Source organism: Alexandromys fortis, unplaced genomic scaffold (assembly GCF_014885135.2).
Source record: "Alexandromys fortis isolate MF-2015 unplaced genomic scaffold, M_Fortis_MF-2015_v1.1 scaffold_67, whole genome shotgun sequence".
NCBI classification, from domain to species: Eukaryota; Metazoa; Chordata; class Mammalia; order Rodentia; family Cricetidae; genus Alexandromys; species Alexandromys fortis.
The window spans coordinates 9234501-9251136 of record NW_026067945.1 but is presented as its reverse complement, the minus strand read 5'-3'; the positions used below and the strand labels follow the sequence as shown (position 1 = coordinate 9251136).

General features: G+C 46.6%; 1 protein-coding gene across 1 annotated transcript in view; it reads left to right on the top strand.

The window, feature by feature from the left end:
- Positions 1-1590: 1590 nt before the first annotated feature.
- Slco3a1 (solute carrier organic anion transporter family member 3A1) overlaps positions 1591-16636 on the top strand; it is a 220127-nt gene continuing 205081 nt past the window's right edge. The window contains exons 1-2 of the mRNA XM_050149153.1: positions 1591-1653; positions 3848-4313. Coding sequence (XP_050005110.1) covers positions 1591-1653; positions 3848-4313 — 529 coding nt within the window. The remainder of the gene's footprint in view (positions 1654-3847; positions 4314-16636) is intronic.

The window sequence follows — 16636 nt, the reverse complement described above, 5'->3', positions numbered from 1 at the left end:
ACAAGTGGCTTTTATAGCCTCATACATACTTAATTAGTCCAGCTTCTCAAAATTGTGCTTTAAATGAGTAAAGGCATTAGCCCCCCCCCCATCTAATTGATCCGCAAAGCATAGTTTCAGCACAGCGGCAGGAACTTTAAGTGTTGGTCTAGACGAGCGTCGCTGGGGATCACAAGAGGATACAAGAGCAAAGACCCTGGTCGGAGGCAGACTAAGAGCCCGAGTAGGATCTGGATCTAAAGAAATGACAATTTGTGCCTTGCCTACCGCTGTCTTGTTGGTATGACCCCAGCATGACCTTTACCTGGCATCGTAAACATGCACTTTATGAGGGGGTTTGAGATGGGATATTTGCTGAATTGGAGCTATTGTCAGGGTTCCAGGCTTCAGATACGCTGTTTTCTGTGCCTGGCCTCATGCATCATGGCAGAAATAAAAAATGACTATACATCAGCGTCACCTCCACTGTGTAGCCATCTGCCCCCATGGTGGAGCATGTCACCAGCAGATCTACCCGTTGAGGCTTGCATCTTTGGGCCGTGCACTGAAGGCTTCATTACAGCCTGCAGTGTTGGGAGGCAGGCAAGCTTAGTGAAAGGTACTTTGGTCACTGAAGATGACCCCTTGGAGTCCCCATCTCCTTTCTTCCTTTCTCATCTTACTTCCTGGCTTTTGTGAGGCAGTAGCATCCTGTTCCACCAAATGGTACCCCCCCTCCCACCCCTGTCATAGTCTGCCTATCCATAGATCTGAAATGATGATACCAAGTGATTTTGGACTGAAACCTTCCAAACGAGCCCGTGCAAATCTTCCTTCGTGTTGTTTGTCTTAGGTATCTGCCGCAGCAGTGGTGATGCTAAGACACCATCAGACTGTCTGAGCCCCCTCGCCTGACTAGTCCCTGCTTTCTTCTCAGCCAGGCTTTTCTGCGCATCTTTCTAGACTTAACATGTGGTTCTCCACCTCCCAGTCAGTTCTCCCTTCACACCACATGACCTGTTGAAAGCCATTTGGTCTGCCGTGCACGGTTCTGTTGCAGCAGAAAGAAGCGAATAATTGAAGCTCTTCGTTTCCCTTGCCCAGAGCTTTCAGAAAGAGCATCGTTTGGGAGCCTCTTAGAGCCCCTTGTAACCAGGCCAGGGCCCGTTTATCTTCTGTTCTCAACAACTGCAATCTGGTATTCCGAGAAAGGAGCCATCTAATCTCCTAGCGTGGGCTGAGTGAGTTGTGGGTTGGCCTTGGCCGGAAAAGCACAAGGGAATTGGAACCTGAATGGGAACCTTGGGCATGACAGAAGCTTCAAAGCTGCCCTGTGGGGCTGGCCCATGAAAGAGTGCTGAAGGAGAGAAAGATCCTCATCATGTGTCATCGCCTTAGCAGCCTGCCTCTCACCTTCCTTCTGGGGATCAGATTCAAAGCTACCCTGGGGCCCAGCTGAGTCACCAATGCTGCGGGAACCCAGGTACTAAGGTACTAAGAGCTTAAGCTCTTCAGATGGGGCTAAGACCCTCTGGGCTCCGGGGATTTAAAATACATGTACTGAAAGGAAGCAAGGAGCAGTAGCCTGGCCACTGCTGTCCTTTTGACAGTATGGGCACACAGGGGGACGGATACCAGCAGATGGGACACGGCTGGAAGCCTGCCGAGGCTCTGGTGCTTAGAACCGTGCCCCTATGTATAATCTTAAAGGGATTCTCCTCCCTGCCCTTTCTTTAACAGCACATACCCACTTGGTCTGCAGATGTAGGGCAGTCTGCCTGAAAGAAAGTTCTCCTGAAATGCTCCTCCCTCCTTTCTTGTCTGTCACTGTGTGCTGATGAGGGACATCATCCATACCATACCCGCCCCAAGGCCTCCATAGAAGCCTGGAGGTTTTGTCCACCTGCGTTCATTCCTTCTTTCTTCCAGCATTCCTTTCCCATATGTGGTGTGGCTGTTAAAACCCCGGATGCTCCCCGAGAATCACAGAAATACTGGTGTTTGTCAGGTCTACAGCTTACCCTTTCACAGAGCCCACACGTGCATGGTTTAGGTTTATCCTGGGCCTGGCTCTGATTGTTGCTTCACAGATGAGCGTGCTAAAGCACACAGTAACTCGATGACCTGGAGTTAGGATGAGGGTGAGCCCATGTGATACCCACCCTGGCCCTTGTACTAGGATGAGGGTGAGCCCATGTGATACCCACCCTGGCCCTTGTACTAGGATGAGGGTGAGCCCATGTGATACCCACCCTGGCCCTTGTACTAGGATGAGGGTGAGCCCATGTGATACCCACCCTGGCCCTTGTACGTCACTGCCTTTCCTGACTTTCCTGCCGTGAGATGGAAGGCTTCCCTGGCCAGCCCATTTGCACCATTATTCCAGTGTTCCTATCCATCACGCTAGGGCCGTTAGGATTCTGATTTCTCAGCATCAGAGCCGAGGGAGGGTAACTGAGCTGGCCAGGGTCACAGCAGAGGGAGGAAATAGCAGGGATTCATCTCTGTTTTCTATCTCCGTGTCCTGCACTCCTGCCTCCACACCGCACAGACTGCCCCGTTCCCCACCATGGTGCTTGATCCGGGTCAGTCCTCCTCCATTTCATCAGGAATTCATGCCCGTCTTGTTCATACCTTCCTGCAAAGTGCTACTTCCTGGCCCAGCAAGGACCTCGGTCATCTGCCAGATCTCTCATGACAGGGACAGCTGTCTTCCTGTGATACAGGTCATGGTCTCCACAAACAGGAGAGGGACTCCATCTCTCCGTCAATAAGCCTTATGATAAAGTGTCACCCCTTGGCCCCCCCAGGGTGGACCGTGCTTTGTTTTGTGAATGTGATCTTTTATCAATAGATGTTCTAGTTGTATCTGTGTGTACTTTCCTACCAGGTGGCCTTTTAAGGCCAGGTGGCCTCATTTTTCTGTCCTCGTTATGCAGGCCATTGCCAGGCAAATAGCATATGTTTGGTAAATATTGTCGAACAAGTACAGGCAGACAGGAATACAAAAGAGGGAGACAAGGCAAAACTATCCCATGAAAATTTCCTAGGCAGGCTACAGTGTTTAGAACAGACAGGAGGGGCTTGTCGTTGTTGTTTGTTTGTTTTATAAGATATTCCTTTAGGCAAATCCGTGTCATTTAGAAACTCTCAGAAGGAAGGACAGCTAAGTATGATCCCACTACCAGGCTTTTTTTTGTGTCAGTCTGTGATCCCAGCTGTTTGGGAAGCTGTAGGAGGAGGACCAAATAGGTTCAAGACTCATCTGGCCTACAGAGTGAGTGCAAAGCCTGCCTGGCCAACAGAGGGCATTCAGGGTCGTTATGGCCTCCTGAGATGCTGTCTCAAAATAAAAAGTGAAAAGAATTCTGGGAATGTAGCTCAGTGGCGGTGTGTTTCCCTAGCATGTGTCAGGTCTTGAGGTCAAATCCCTAGCACCCGGAAAAGAGTGCATGGGTGGATGCATGGATGAATATATTCTATTGAGCTAAGCTAGCTAGCTGGTCAGCTTTGCTACCTAGGTTGTTTTGACTGGTAGAGCATATATTTGGGAGTGTGTAACCTATGGACGTTGGGACTTACGACGACTTTGTAGCCCCTCCCCCCACGAAGTACATGGCACTTTGGAAGATGCAGGCAGATATTGGGAAAAATCATCTTTGATACTACGAAACTGAATTCTCCAGTTAAATTAGGGTTTCAATCGAAGGGAATGCTTCTCCAATTCATTCATTGGGCTTCTACTTGGTCTTTGGCATCTGGTGCCACATTACCAGGCAGGTGGGAGGGTCCAGGAAGAACAGGGCGGTCGGTGTCTTGGGGAGGGTCTTCTAAGACAGACTTTGAAATTGCCTTTTCCCACCCTCAGGTGAGCGTGTTGACCACCCTGGAACGCAGGTTCAACCTTCAGAGTGCTGATGTGGGCGTGATTGCCAGCAGCTTCGAGATTGGAAACCTGGCGCTGATTCTCTTCGTGAGCTACTTCGGAGCACGTGGGCACCGGCCACGCCTTATTGGCTGCGGCGGCATCGTCATGGCCTTGGGCGCACTGCTATCCGCACTGCCAGAGTTCCTCACCCACCAGTACAAGTACGAGGCTGGCGAGATCCGCTGGGGCGCAGAGGGCCGCGACGTCTGTGCCTCCAATGGCTCCAGCAGTGATGAGGGGCCTGACCCCGACCTTATCTGCCGTAACCGGACAGCCACCAACATGATGTACTTGCTGCTCATTGGGGCTCAGGTGCTGCTGGGCATCGGTGCTACCCCCGTGCAGCCCCTGGGGGTCTCCTACATTGACGACCACGTGCGGAGGAAGGACTCCTCGCTCTATATAGGTAGGCGCTGCTTCTTCTGTATGTGTTGGTATACCGGTACGAAGTTGGGACCTTGTTTTCCTGGAGCACTGGTTCTCGGAACTGGCTAACCATCTCCAGGGTTTTGCAAAACACCGATACCCACATTTAATGCCCAGGAATTCTCACATGCTTGATGGCAGGGGCCACCCAACAAGAGCACTTTCGAAAATTTTTCCAAAGGGGAAGATCTGGTCTGGAGGGGTTTGGGATTAATCTTCTCTCTCTCTCTCTCTCTCTCCCTCTCTCTCTCTCTCTCTCTGTGCTCGCAGAGAGATTTGGGGCTTCCTAGTGTTCACCAAGATATATTTGGGGTCTTCATCTAGGAAACCTCAACTTTGAAGAATCAAAACCTTCACCTCTTATTTTTCCCCCATTTTGGACCTAAAGGGAGGCAGTTGATTGCACTGTTGGCATTTGGTAAAACCCAAAGCTGGTGACTTCTGGTAATGTTTTCACTAACAGTCCACTGAACTGGGTATTTAGGAAGAAATGAAGGATGTGCAAACTTTAAAAACCGTTTTCTGCTGTAGTAGTTTCTGATATTTTAGACCAGAAAGATGGAGGAGCCCCACAGTCTAGGGTTTTCAGAAACAGCTAAGTGGGAGTTTGCTCACGTGACAAATGATGTTCTTGATCAAGTGCAGGTGGCTTGAATGGTTGCTCGCCAGGTATCGCCAGCCCTGGCTTACTATGTCTAATTTTGCCTCCAATGGAGACATTCTCAGTCACTGAGTGTGGAACTGAGAAAATGACCTCTACCTGAGCAATGTCACTGGCATCAGTGTGCCTTGAGGCATTAAGCTAACGGCTCAAGCGAAAATTGAATTTGAACCAAATTCGACACGAGCTTCATGTCTACCAGGCTTCTACTTTATGCAGCCCAGGATTTATGAGGTAGGATAGATGGGAGCAGGTAGCCGCCCAGAGGCTTGCCGTAGAGTTGCTGCCTTGATTGAACAAGGGTGTTCTATATAGATGCGTGACCTTTGTGTGAGAGGGGCTATGGATGGGGAAAGTAGAGAGAGCACCTTCCTGTCCAGAGCTGGAACAAGGCAAACCCAGGGAGAACCTAATTGTGTGATAGTACTTAGGACTGTTGAATTAACGACGCACAGTCCTGGCCCCCTCTCTCCATATGGTAAAGCTTGGGTTGTAGCTGGGCAGGGTCCCGCTGATGTGGCAACTAAGGTGACCTTTTCATTTTTGCTGCTGTTAAACCAGCATGTTGTTAAAACGGCATCCAGAACTTCAGGTGGACAACTGGTCTTTGATTTGACTGATGTCACCCCAGGGCCCTGGGAAAGAGGTTTTCTGGTAGCAGAAACAGACCACACACACACACCGTGTGGAAGGAAATGGGCAATGAAACATTGAAAAATCTCTCCCTAGAAATCACTCCAGATTTCTTATTAGCTCTCAGTCAAGTAGGTTTAGGGCTTCTCGAACATTCCCTGGACCTATCTTCTTCAGGAGATGTTCTCTCATGAGTTACTCTCTGCTATTCCTCCAACTGGATTGGATATGAATTGTTTGCTAAGGGGGCATTTGGGTTTGGGAGATGGGATGTCGACCTAAGAGCAATAGGACAAATCAAGGCAAGATGCTTTTTAGAATTCTCTTGAGTTGTCCATGAGATGTGTCGTAAGCTTTTGGTAGGAAATTGTTTCATCCAAATGTTTGCTTGGGCTCTCTTTTCTCTCTACAGAAGAGTTAGTTGGGTGTTATTTTTGCACAATACAAAGATATTGTAGTGCTCTGGTCTGTCTGACCAAATTCCAAAACATCGTCATACACAAATGTGCAGATAGCTCTTCTGGGTCTCTCTGAAATAGTTTCATGGATCTGTTTAGAGGGAGTAGCCCAGGGCAAGCCTTCTGTACAGATCGGCCTCCATAGGTGGCCTTTCACTGATGTCTCTAAGAGCAGTTTCAGAAGGCTGTAGCATATGCAGAGAGGAGGTGGCACATTCGTTTATGGCAGGGACCATAAAGACATGGCCACGGTCATGAAACTGTCACAACATTTATCTAGTCTAATTAGGCCCTGGTCCTGGAAGCCTCTTAACGTGGCTTTTGAACATATTTGATGCAGCCCACTGCAGAGAGGAGGGCTGTCGGCAGTCAGGAGGACGTGAAGCTGAGACTATAGGTATAGATGTGAATTATATGGGAAGTGAGAGTATTTGTTACGCCCAATTCCTGCTCCAGAAAAGCTTGCCTGGAGGGAGCCTTTTTGTCAACATGCCTACTTAATTCTGGATCGGAGATGGAAACAATGCGCATGTTATACATGGAACATGCTTGTTTCCAAGTAATCCTTTCTGTGTGGGCCTGGAAGGTCAGCCTACACTAACTAGGCTGCGGGTCATCCGAGGCCAGACCAGTTGTTAGTTGCCTTTATAGTAGGTCACCAGATGAGTGCTGGTCACACATCTATAGCGAGGTCATAGACTCCCACATCCAGACAAAAGTGAAGCTCTTCAGCTGAAGTCCCTCCAGGGTTTCCTACTGGAATTCAGGCTATTTCCACTGACTCTTGTGGCTGAACTGTGGCCGAGCTCCTGGATTCTTGCATGGGCCATTCAAAAGGCCAGCCCTATTCTAAAGCCAGTCTTTTCGAGAATGAAGAGGGAGTGGAGGCTGCTCATTACCGGGGGACAAAACTGGATGAATGAGGACTCAGCTCTCCTGGCAGCCTTTTCAAGACATTTCAATACGGCAGCATGTGGGGCTCAGCCTCACAGGATGGCTGGATAATGACCTGTGGGTGGCCGCCTGTCACTTTTTTTTTCCATGGGGACTGAGTGGGCAGGGTGGTGGTGGAAACTGTTTTGGCCCTCCTGAGGTCTAAGAATCAACCCTTTAGGAATGCAGTCATGTCTTAACTCCACATTGTGACCAGCCTCGTTTTCTTAGCCGTCCTTTTGTCTCTCCAAGTTCAAACTCATCAAGTGGTATTTGCTTTCTATGGTAGTGTGAGGGGATATCATACACTTACTTTACAGCGGCCTTTTACTGGGTTACTGCTTCAGTTTGTTGCTGCTTTATTTATTTATTGTTTTTAGGAATAGAAAGGTAAAAAGATAATGATAATGATTTTCTTAAATAACTAGAGAAGGTATTTATTATACATTTCCCATTAGCAGGTTTTGAAATATAGGAAAAAGAGTAACAAGAGAACAGTTACTCCTGGCTTTGTAGAATATATAATTCTAGTCTCTTGATGTCCTTTTCAGCAAAAGTGCACTTATAAGAAAAAAGGTTTTGTAATTTCATTTCTCCTAATATTTCATGAGCTTTGTTGCCCTGTTACTAAATATTCTTCTGTGGTTCTTGCTGCATACAAAATATTCCCCTGTGAACGTACATCATGCAAGTAATGTAGTCTGTTGTAAAAAAGGAGTTTTCAGAATTTCTGCTGTCAGAAGGGAAGCGGATGGCTAAACAGTGATTCCTAGAGATTAAATTATTTGCCCCAAATCACTTGATCTGGATGTTGGCTGGGCTCTGGCCGGGAGAGTGCTGCCTATTCCAGGGGTATCTGATATGAGGTCCATTCAGAGGGCTGTGGTTGGCTGGTGGGCGCATGGTCCAGGATCCAGAAGAAGTCAAGGATTTTCACCAGAGTGTTTGGAGCCTTCAGGAAATGGCGAGTGTCGTGAAGGGGGAAGAGATGGGATGGTGTTTGAAATGCAAGGAGGGAGGTGCTGTTAGTGTGGATAGTGGGGGGGTCCAAACTAGAAGAGGGGTGCAAGAATAGGACGGAGACAGGAGGTGGGCATAAAGGGTTCTGGAAAGAGATGTACCTTTGTTCTATCATATATGAGGATGAATTGAGATCAGAGCTCAGCTCCTCAGACAAGGCGGTTGGTAGAGTCTCCCTTCTGCTCCAGCACTGTGGGCGGTACACCACACCCATTCCTCCCATTCTCAATTTGCTGTGGCCATGGGTACCATCCAGAAGTTGACCTCACAGCGTGGTGGAGCTTCTCCTCCTTACAGCTTCCTCTGACCATCTTTCTCACTGTGTACCCTGGGCCCAACAGACACATTTCTGCCCTCCTTTCCGTAGTGTGGTGACTCCCCTGAGTACCAGCCTTGTATGGGCAGAGAAGGGCTACTGAAAGCCTGAGTCTTCCTTGCTTAATGGGTTCCATACTCACTTCTACTTCAAGGAGAGGTATCAAGGAATCAAGGACTGGAGGACTGGACCAGACAGAAGACAAAACCAAGTAAATGGAGGGCTTAGGACATGTGGGCTGTGCATCAGTTTGCTGAGCACAACACCTTTCACTGGGCAGAAAGAAAAATGTTTACTCGCCATTCTTGAGAGGTTAGGGGTTCAAGGTCAAGTTTATAGGTCAGGCTGGGATTTCTTGAAGCCTCTCTCTGTAGCTCAGAGGTTACCCTACTGCTGACTCTACTCTGGCTCTAGGCTCATGTGACCCTGGGATGACTTATATGACCTCAATTTCCTTCTCTAACAAGACGAGTAGTCTGATTGGTTTAGGACCCATTCGTGAACAGGGGGTGGGGGGACATGACTTTTAACCCCAATGACCTCTTCAAAGGTCCTATTCAACTAAATATTTAATAATAGAGTCACCAATAGTTTCAAAATATAGAGAAGTCCCCTGCACCTTTCATTCAGATTTCCTTCATGTAACATAATGATAGCTCAGTCAGTAAAATGCTTGCTTTGTCAGAATGAGGAGCTGAGTTTGATCTTCAGACCTCATATTTAAAATATACCTGACTTGGTAACATGCGAGGGTAATTCCAATGCTGGGGAGGTTGAGAGGTGGAGCCTGGGGGTTCTCTGGCCAGCCAGCCTAGCTCCTTTGCCAAGTTCCAGCAGTGAAAGACTTCTCAAAAGAAGGTTGCTAGTGCCTGAGGAGAGAGACACTCAAAGTTATCCTTTGGTTTTTTACTGCAGATGCATGTACCCACATAGAGGAACACACATGTATACACACACACACACACATACATGCAGAGCTGTGGCTCAGTGTTAGAATATTTATCTAGCATGCATAGGACTGGGAGCTTGACCCTGAGTGCCATAAAACAAAACAAGGAACAACAGCATTCCCTTACCCCCCAAAGGGGATGCGAGCATTGGAAAACACATAGCATCCACCGAAATTCCTCCTGTTTGCTATGCTATGCACTCATTAGTTGGGGAAGTGGGTTATCTGTATGATAGTCCCATGTGTGTGCTATAGTTTTAATGACACAGATCCGGATTAAGGTGAAGCCAGATCCTCTTGAACTGTGTACGTGTGTTTGGCAGATTCATGCACAATACTAACACACAAAGAGGAAGACACAGACAGAGGTGTGGCTACCACGTCTCTTGAGGATGGCTGTTCTGGATGGAATGGGATCTAGCCAGAGGAAAGGGGCTATCTGAGGGCTTCTTGCAGAGGACCCATGCGGGGAGGGGAGACCTTGGCTGTGTGCTTGATTACACAGGACAATTGCTCTGAGCTTACTGGCCACATCCATTAGACCCAATGTGTCGTGTTTTCTTTGTTATCACTTATATCGAAACCCAGAGCAGCCCTCTGTGTTTCAGCTAATGATGCAAAGAGAATTATTCTCAGATTTCATCTGCCAAGTGTTAGTTTAGTACAAAGGTCACAGGCGTACCAGCCAGCCACCAAAGAGAACCGCTTTCTTTTTAGAGCCCTGGGAGCAAAGAGTTATTTTGCTTCTGACGAGTTTTTATTTTAACTTGACATTGGGTAAAATGGGTTTTAATTCTCCAAAGAGTGTGGGTCGGGTATGGATCAAATACACCATGACTGCAATTCTTCTGAAAAGAAATAATTGAAAGGCTGTTCCTCCTGGGAGCAAGCGTAGCTCATTATATTCTTGCAACTTCATTGATATTGAAGTTTTCTCTCATTAATTTCTTCTTTTGAGCTCAGTGACACTGGAAGTGGTCAGCTTTGTTTTGGCCAGGTTCCAGCCTGTCGGTCCCAGCTGCTGGTGATAGGCCATTCAGGCGTGTTTTCGACAGTATGTTAAGCAGCTCACCTGGAGTCCTTATCTGTTGCTTCCATATTGACTGGGCTGGTGGCTGCTTCTCGTCCCGTTCTAAACGCGTGGATTTCACATTCAGTGGCTCACGGTCTCCTGGCTGTGCTCACCACCCAGGTTAACTTGGGCATTCTGAGTGAGGCTTCTTGCAGTCACTTCAAGATTTGAATTCTGGTTGCTCTGTGGACATCACTCCTGCTGAGATCTTGTAGGCATACCATTCCTAAGCAACAAGAATTTTGTGTATCTTAAGGGGAGGGCAGAATCAATGAGCACTTCCTCCGTCCTTTTTATTGTGTCTCCATTTCTACATCTGGACACAGAGGCATAGAAAAGTGATGGGCTTATCTGGATTGGGGACAGGACTTTGGATAAGAGCCCCTGGATTCAAGAGTGGGTATGATCCGTCTTGTAGAGCTGGGAGCTTTTCAGTCCTGAATGAAACTGCCATAGCTCTTCCTCTCCCGCAGATGCTCTTCGGTGGCTCATCTCAGTCTATAAAAGTACTTATGCATGCAGCCTCAGGATGCTGCGGGGCAAGTCTGTGTTCATTTAAAATTAATTTAAAAGAGCATGGCATTCTGAATTCTGACATGTTGCTTCTTAATTTGGGAGAATATTAGTTCAACTTTTTAATAATTTTATTTATTTTTACATACCAATCCCAGTTCTCCCTCCCTCCTCTCCTTTCACTCCCTCCCCTTATCCCTACCCCATCTCACACCCGCTCCTCAGAGAGGGTAAGGCCTCCCCTGGGAAGTCAACTAAGTCTGGCCCTTGAGACAGAGCCAAGCTGCCCTACCCAATCTAGGTTGAGCAAGGCATCCCTCTCTAGAGAATGGGCTCTACAAAGTCAATTCATGCATTAGAGTTAGATCCTGGTCCCATTGCCTGTGTCACCATCGACTACCCAAGCTACACCATTATCACCTGTATTCAGGGGTCCTAGTTCGGTCCTGTGCAGTTTCCCCAGTTGTCAGTCCAAAGTCCTTGTTCTCCCAGTAGTTCAGATCAGCTGTTTCTGTGGGTTTCCCCATCATGGTCTTGACCCCTTTGTTCATATTATCTCTCCTTCCCACTTCCTTTGTACTCTGGGATCTCGGCTCAGTGGTCAGTTGTAGATCTCTGCATCTGCTTCCATCTGTTTCTGGAAGAGAGTTCAAGCTTCTCTGGGATTGTAGACTGTAGGGTGCAAATTTAAAGATGCATTTTTTTTTTAACACTGAGTAGTACTCCATTGTGTAAATGTACTGCATTTTCTTTATCCATTCCTTGGATGAGGGGCAACTAGGTTGTTCCAGGTTCTGGCTGTTACAAATAATGTTTTTTAGTTGGTTTTTGTTTGTTTTTAAAGAATGAAATTCTTGTTCTAACAAAATTGGGGGAAATGACATGAGTAATTTATGACTTAGGAAGGTCAGTCAGTATTTATTTAGGTGCCTTTCTTCTCAATTTTTTCTATGTAAACAGCTTTGCTTAGCTCTGATGATGCTGTTTGTCACCTTCAGGTTCAGAAGCCACCATTCTAAGGGCTACTACAGATTTGGACTTTGGAAATTTGGGAAGTGTTTGCTTAGAATTTATGACTGTGCAGTCCTAATCCAAAATTTTAACTCTGACACTTTCTGAAACCCAAGGCTTGAGTGCCAGCATGATTTGGAGAAGAGTGCTTTTGGGGTTTTTAGAGTAGGACTGCGCAACCCTTAGAAACTTTTCTATGGCATAAAGGATGATATATATTTACATAATCGCATATCACTTTGTCATGCTAGAGATGTTGTACTTGGCTCTTTGGACATTTAGGGGATCGATATTGATGGAAATTTAGCCTCATCCACACTAGCCAGAAACTGTTCAAGCTCAGGTTACCTCACGTATCGTCAGTATGATTTGAAAACCTGTTATTTGGCTTCCTATGGCTCTTTCCAAAAGATGAAAGGATGCTGCATCAGAACATCCTGCAAACAGGCTTTGGGCAGGCTGCGGCTTATGCTGCAGGGTTGCAATTTTAGTGCTGTGTTAACAAGCAAGCAGAGCCAACTCGGTAGCTTTGGGGATCCTGTGGGCCTTACCTCATCCCCTCAGTGAAGCATGCAAAGCCAGTTTTTCCAGCTCTACTGGTATGATTATGATTTTAACATATTTTAACATATTTTTATCATATGAATGATTGGCCTGCATATATGTCTGTTCGCCAGCTGTTTGCCTGGTCCCTGTGGAGGTCAGAATTGGGCATCAGATCCCCTGGGACATCAGTGATAGGTGCTGTCATCCACAGGGTAGGTGCTGATCATTGAACCCCAGTTCTCTGCAAGAGCAACCAGTACTTTTAGCCACCGAACCATCGCTCCAGCCGCACCAGAGCTGCTATTTTAAGAGAGCCTAGAGATACCTATTTTCCAAACAAAGCACATTGCCAACTCATTGAAATCCCTCAGCCTTGGACTAAATAATTGGCAAAACAACTTAAGGTAACAATGATTGGTTTTAGCTCATGGTTTGAGAGGACAAAGTCCATTGTGATGGGGAAGGCATGGTAGTGGGCGGTGGGAGTGTGCAACTTGAACTCTTCACTTCTTGATAAAACAGGAAGTCGAAACGTAACAGGAAGTGGGATTGGGACTTGAAACCTCAAGATCTGCTACCTCCCTAGCAAACTACTTCCACAAGCTAAGCCTTTCTTCCTTAAGTTTCCACAGCTTCCCCAAACAGTGCTACTTGCCTTTGGGAGATGTTTTGTATTTAAACCACATCAGTGAGTCATCACTGGCAGCCCCTATCAGGACTTGCTGGCAGGGACGAAGGAGACTGCTCCTGGACTTTCCTGTGTTGATCAGGCAGCCACCACGTTTAATGCCTTATAAAATTAAGAAAGATGAGCCAATTATGATACAAAGTATAGAAGAGGAACAAAATCATTATTCAAGACTAAAGGGCACCAGAAGAAGAAAAAGCCTCCAGTTCCCTGAAGGACGCATTGGAATGCAGAAGGAATCCAGTTTGGATTGGTCAGGGCGTACGTGTCTATTGGGTGGATGACTGCATCTTTGCCAAGAGACATCCAAACATAGCATGGAAGTGGGGGTTAGACAGGATAGAAGACTGTAGAGGTCCAGGAGGACGTGAAGAACTGCAGATTCTTGCAAAGCAATTTCCTTCCACAGGACTATCAAAGACTGACTTTCACCACCACCCTCTTACTGCACCTGGCTGAGGAATACAGACCTATTATCTTTCCTTTCAACTGTAGCACAAGTCTTGTTCTCAAAGAAAAGATTTTAAGATAGCTCTCCATAGCAGGTGTATTTTGGGTCTAGTTTATTTCTAGAAGATTTGCTTTTTCTAAGAACAAATCTTGACTTCCTTTGTGTTCTTTGTGCCCCTCAGAAGCATTCTGTAAGAATCAGTGGAGTGAAGAGTTTGGCTTATGGAAAACAATGCACTTGGGTTAACGACTCTTGCTCGCTAGAGAAGCATTAAAGAATGCTACAGAGTCTTGCTGGAGTCTTATCTCTCTGCCCACTGTCTTATTCTCATATAGGGGATAGACTTTCTTATCCCAGTTGATTACTGTGAGCTACATGGATGATCATGTGGTCCAGGCACAGCCAACTATGACACACAAAAAGGGTTCTGATCTATGGTGATTTTGGGCCCAAGGAGTAGGTTTAGTCAGAATCCACTCTGGACTCTGACACACACTGGTCACATTCTTCCTAGGACAGCTAACTGTAAGAACCCAGGATGCACAAGGAATCAAATGCCCGTCTTGGCTGTGGTAGACAGAGGAAATGAGGGCAGCACCAAAAAGAGTAGACCAGCATCAGAGGGTAGGAGAGTGTCCTGGATCTGACTGTTCCTGAAGCCAACCAAAGCCAGCCCTCAAAATCCTAGTTGCTTGGTTACATAAATCATCCTTCCCAACACTTGCAGTAGAGACAAGATCCTGCCTCTATAGGCTTGCACACTGTTAGGTCATATAGGACTTGAGTTGGATTGCTTACCTCTTGCGATTCAACCGGGCAACCTTGAAAGATGAATAACATAGTTTTATTAGTGATGTAACCATGTGCCAGAGAAAACCAACTTAAAGGATGAAGGACGTCTCTTGGCTCAGAGATTTCAGTCCATAATCTTTGACTCCAGGTTCTAGGACATGGTGAGGCAGGACATTATAGCACAGAAAGAAGAGGCAGTTCACACCATAGAGGGCAGGGGTCAGAGTGTGAAACAGGAACAAGGGAACAGTTTTCGTCTTCAGCTTCACAGCCCCAGGGATCCATCTGCTTATCCAGCTCAGCCTTGCCGTCTAAGGCTGAGGATCTCCCTTTACCAAACGTTACCTGCGTTCAGTGCGTGATCCTAACCGCGGTACTTCATATTCAAACCATAACCAGGGCTAAACTCATATGAGGTAGGTGACCTCTGAAGGAAGTGCTGGCTCTTTCACTACACCAAGATACGCATCATGGTACTCTGAGGCGCTCCTGACCCAGTACATAAAAGTCTGAGTGCTAGGCTGAAGGTCCTGGCTTAGTTCTTTCTTTCATTATTTCATGGTCATTTAAGCTGCAGTTCGGGGACCCAGAGGTCAAGAGGAGTGTCCCATCCTTTGTCTCTAGACCTCCAAACTCAAGCATGTAAAAGTAATCCATTGTCAGGCCTTTGACAGGAACAGTATGTATTTAATAGCAAATGACTTAACGTGGGCCGAGAGTGGTGAGTACATACAGCTCAGTCAATGGCATTGTTTATTGAGTGGAGAAACATCACCAACCCTGGTCTCTTTCCATGCTGGCAATTGCCAAAGCTTCCCTAACTCCCTCTGATGACTTCATATTGTCAAGAATGAATAAGCTGAATGAGTATGTTCCATCCAGCTCAGCTATACCATTTCACTCCTGCTAAGTTTGTGTGTGTGTGTGCGTGCGTGTGTATGTGTGCGCGCGCATGCGCACTTGCACAAACAAGCTTATTTTAGTCCACACACAGATGGACTCTGCAGATATCAAAGTCTTAGTTGGTTAACGAATACTCATAAAACCTTAAGTATCATCATTAAAGTTGGGATCCAGGAATTTGGCTTACAAATGCCAGATCTCATTGATGGTGACTTAACCCGGCTTCTCCAAGCCGAAGCTTCTTCTACGTGCTCGGTGGAGGTGGTGCTCCTTGCCCTTCTAAATTTAGATGGAGACGGAGACTTCTATATGCTCTTTTAGGGAAAATTTCCCTGTGTGTCTTGGCAAGGCTCTTGATCTCCAAATGGTTAAATCCCCATAAAGCGCTAATGTTGGGGTGACACTGATGACGACAGACAATGTGGATAAATGCAAGATGGTTGTGGTGAGATAGGCTGAGTGTTATTCAGTGTTTGGGTCTCAATTCAAAACTGCTCCCTGGAGAGTCAGTGTCCCAGTAACACAAAGCTTTTAAGCATCACTTAGGCCACATGGGTGGGGAATCAGAATGTGTTCCCGGTGGCCTCGATGGCCCCTGTCTGTTCTCTTCCCGTGACCCTCTCCTCTCTTCCTACAAGGAATTCTTTTAAAGCTGGATTTTTCCATTCCTTCCTTTTGCCTAGCTGTGGCTATTTTGGGTAATATTCAGCAATTTTCTGTGCTGGCTTGAACTAATACACAGATAAGATCAAAACTCTGTTGATGCTGTTTTAAGGGGAAAACATTTTTTAAAAAATGCATTGGAGTCATTAATAGAATTTGAACTCTCAGAGTCAAAAGTTTCCATGTGTTCTTATTCAGAAATAGTTTATTGGGGCCTTGCAAGGCAAAGACAGAGTCATAAGGGACCCAAGCAGTCATTTGGGGAAAATATCTGGGGAATGGGGCAGACATGTTGGCAAAACTTTAGTGGGGGTAATTCCTACTTCCTCTGCAGGTAAAGATGTTTTTGTACCATGGCATCCTATTTCAGGTATGTGTGTGTGTGTGTGTGTGTCTGTCTGTCTGTCTGTCTGTCTGTCTGAAAGAGATAGAGAGACAGTGTGTGTGTTCTGTCTTGTCTCCAAGGAGAGATGCAATCCATCTCCCTGCTTCCCTTTCTAGGCAAGACATTTTTCCCTAGGAAAGGTTCACATTTGCCCACCTGCTTTGTGGGTTGCTAATGGAGTTTACAAAGGGAATTTGAATTCCCAGTAAGAGGTCTCATTAGCACCGCGAGACTCTAATAGATTCCAGAATTGTGTATGGACACTCAGAACCTTTTACGACCCAGCAGCATTTATTATTAGCTCTCAGT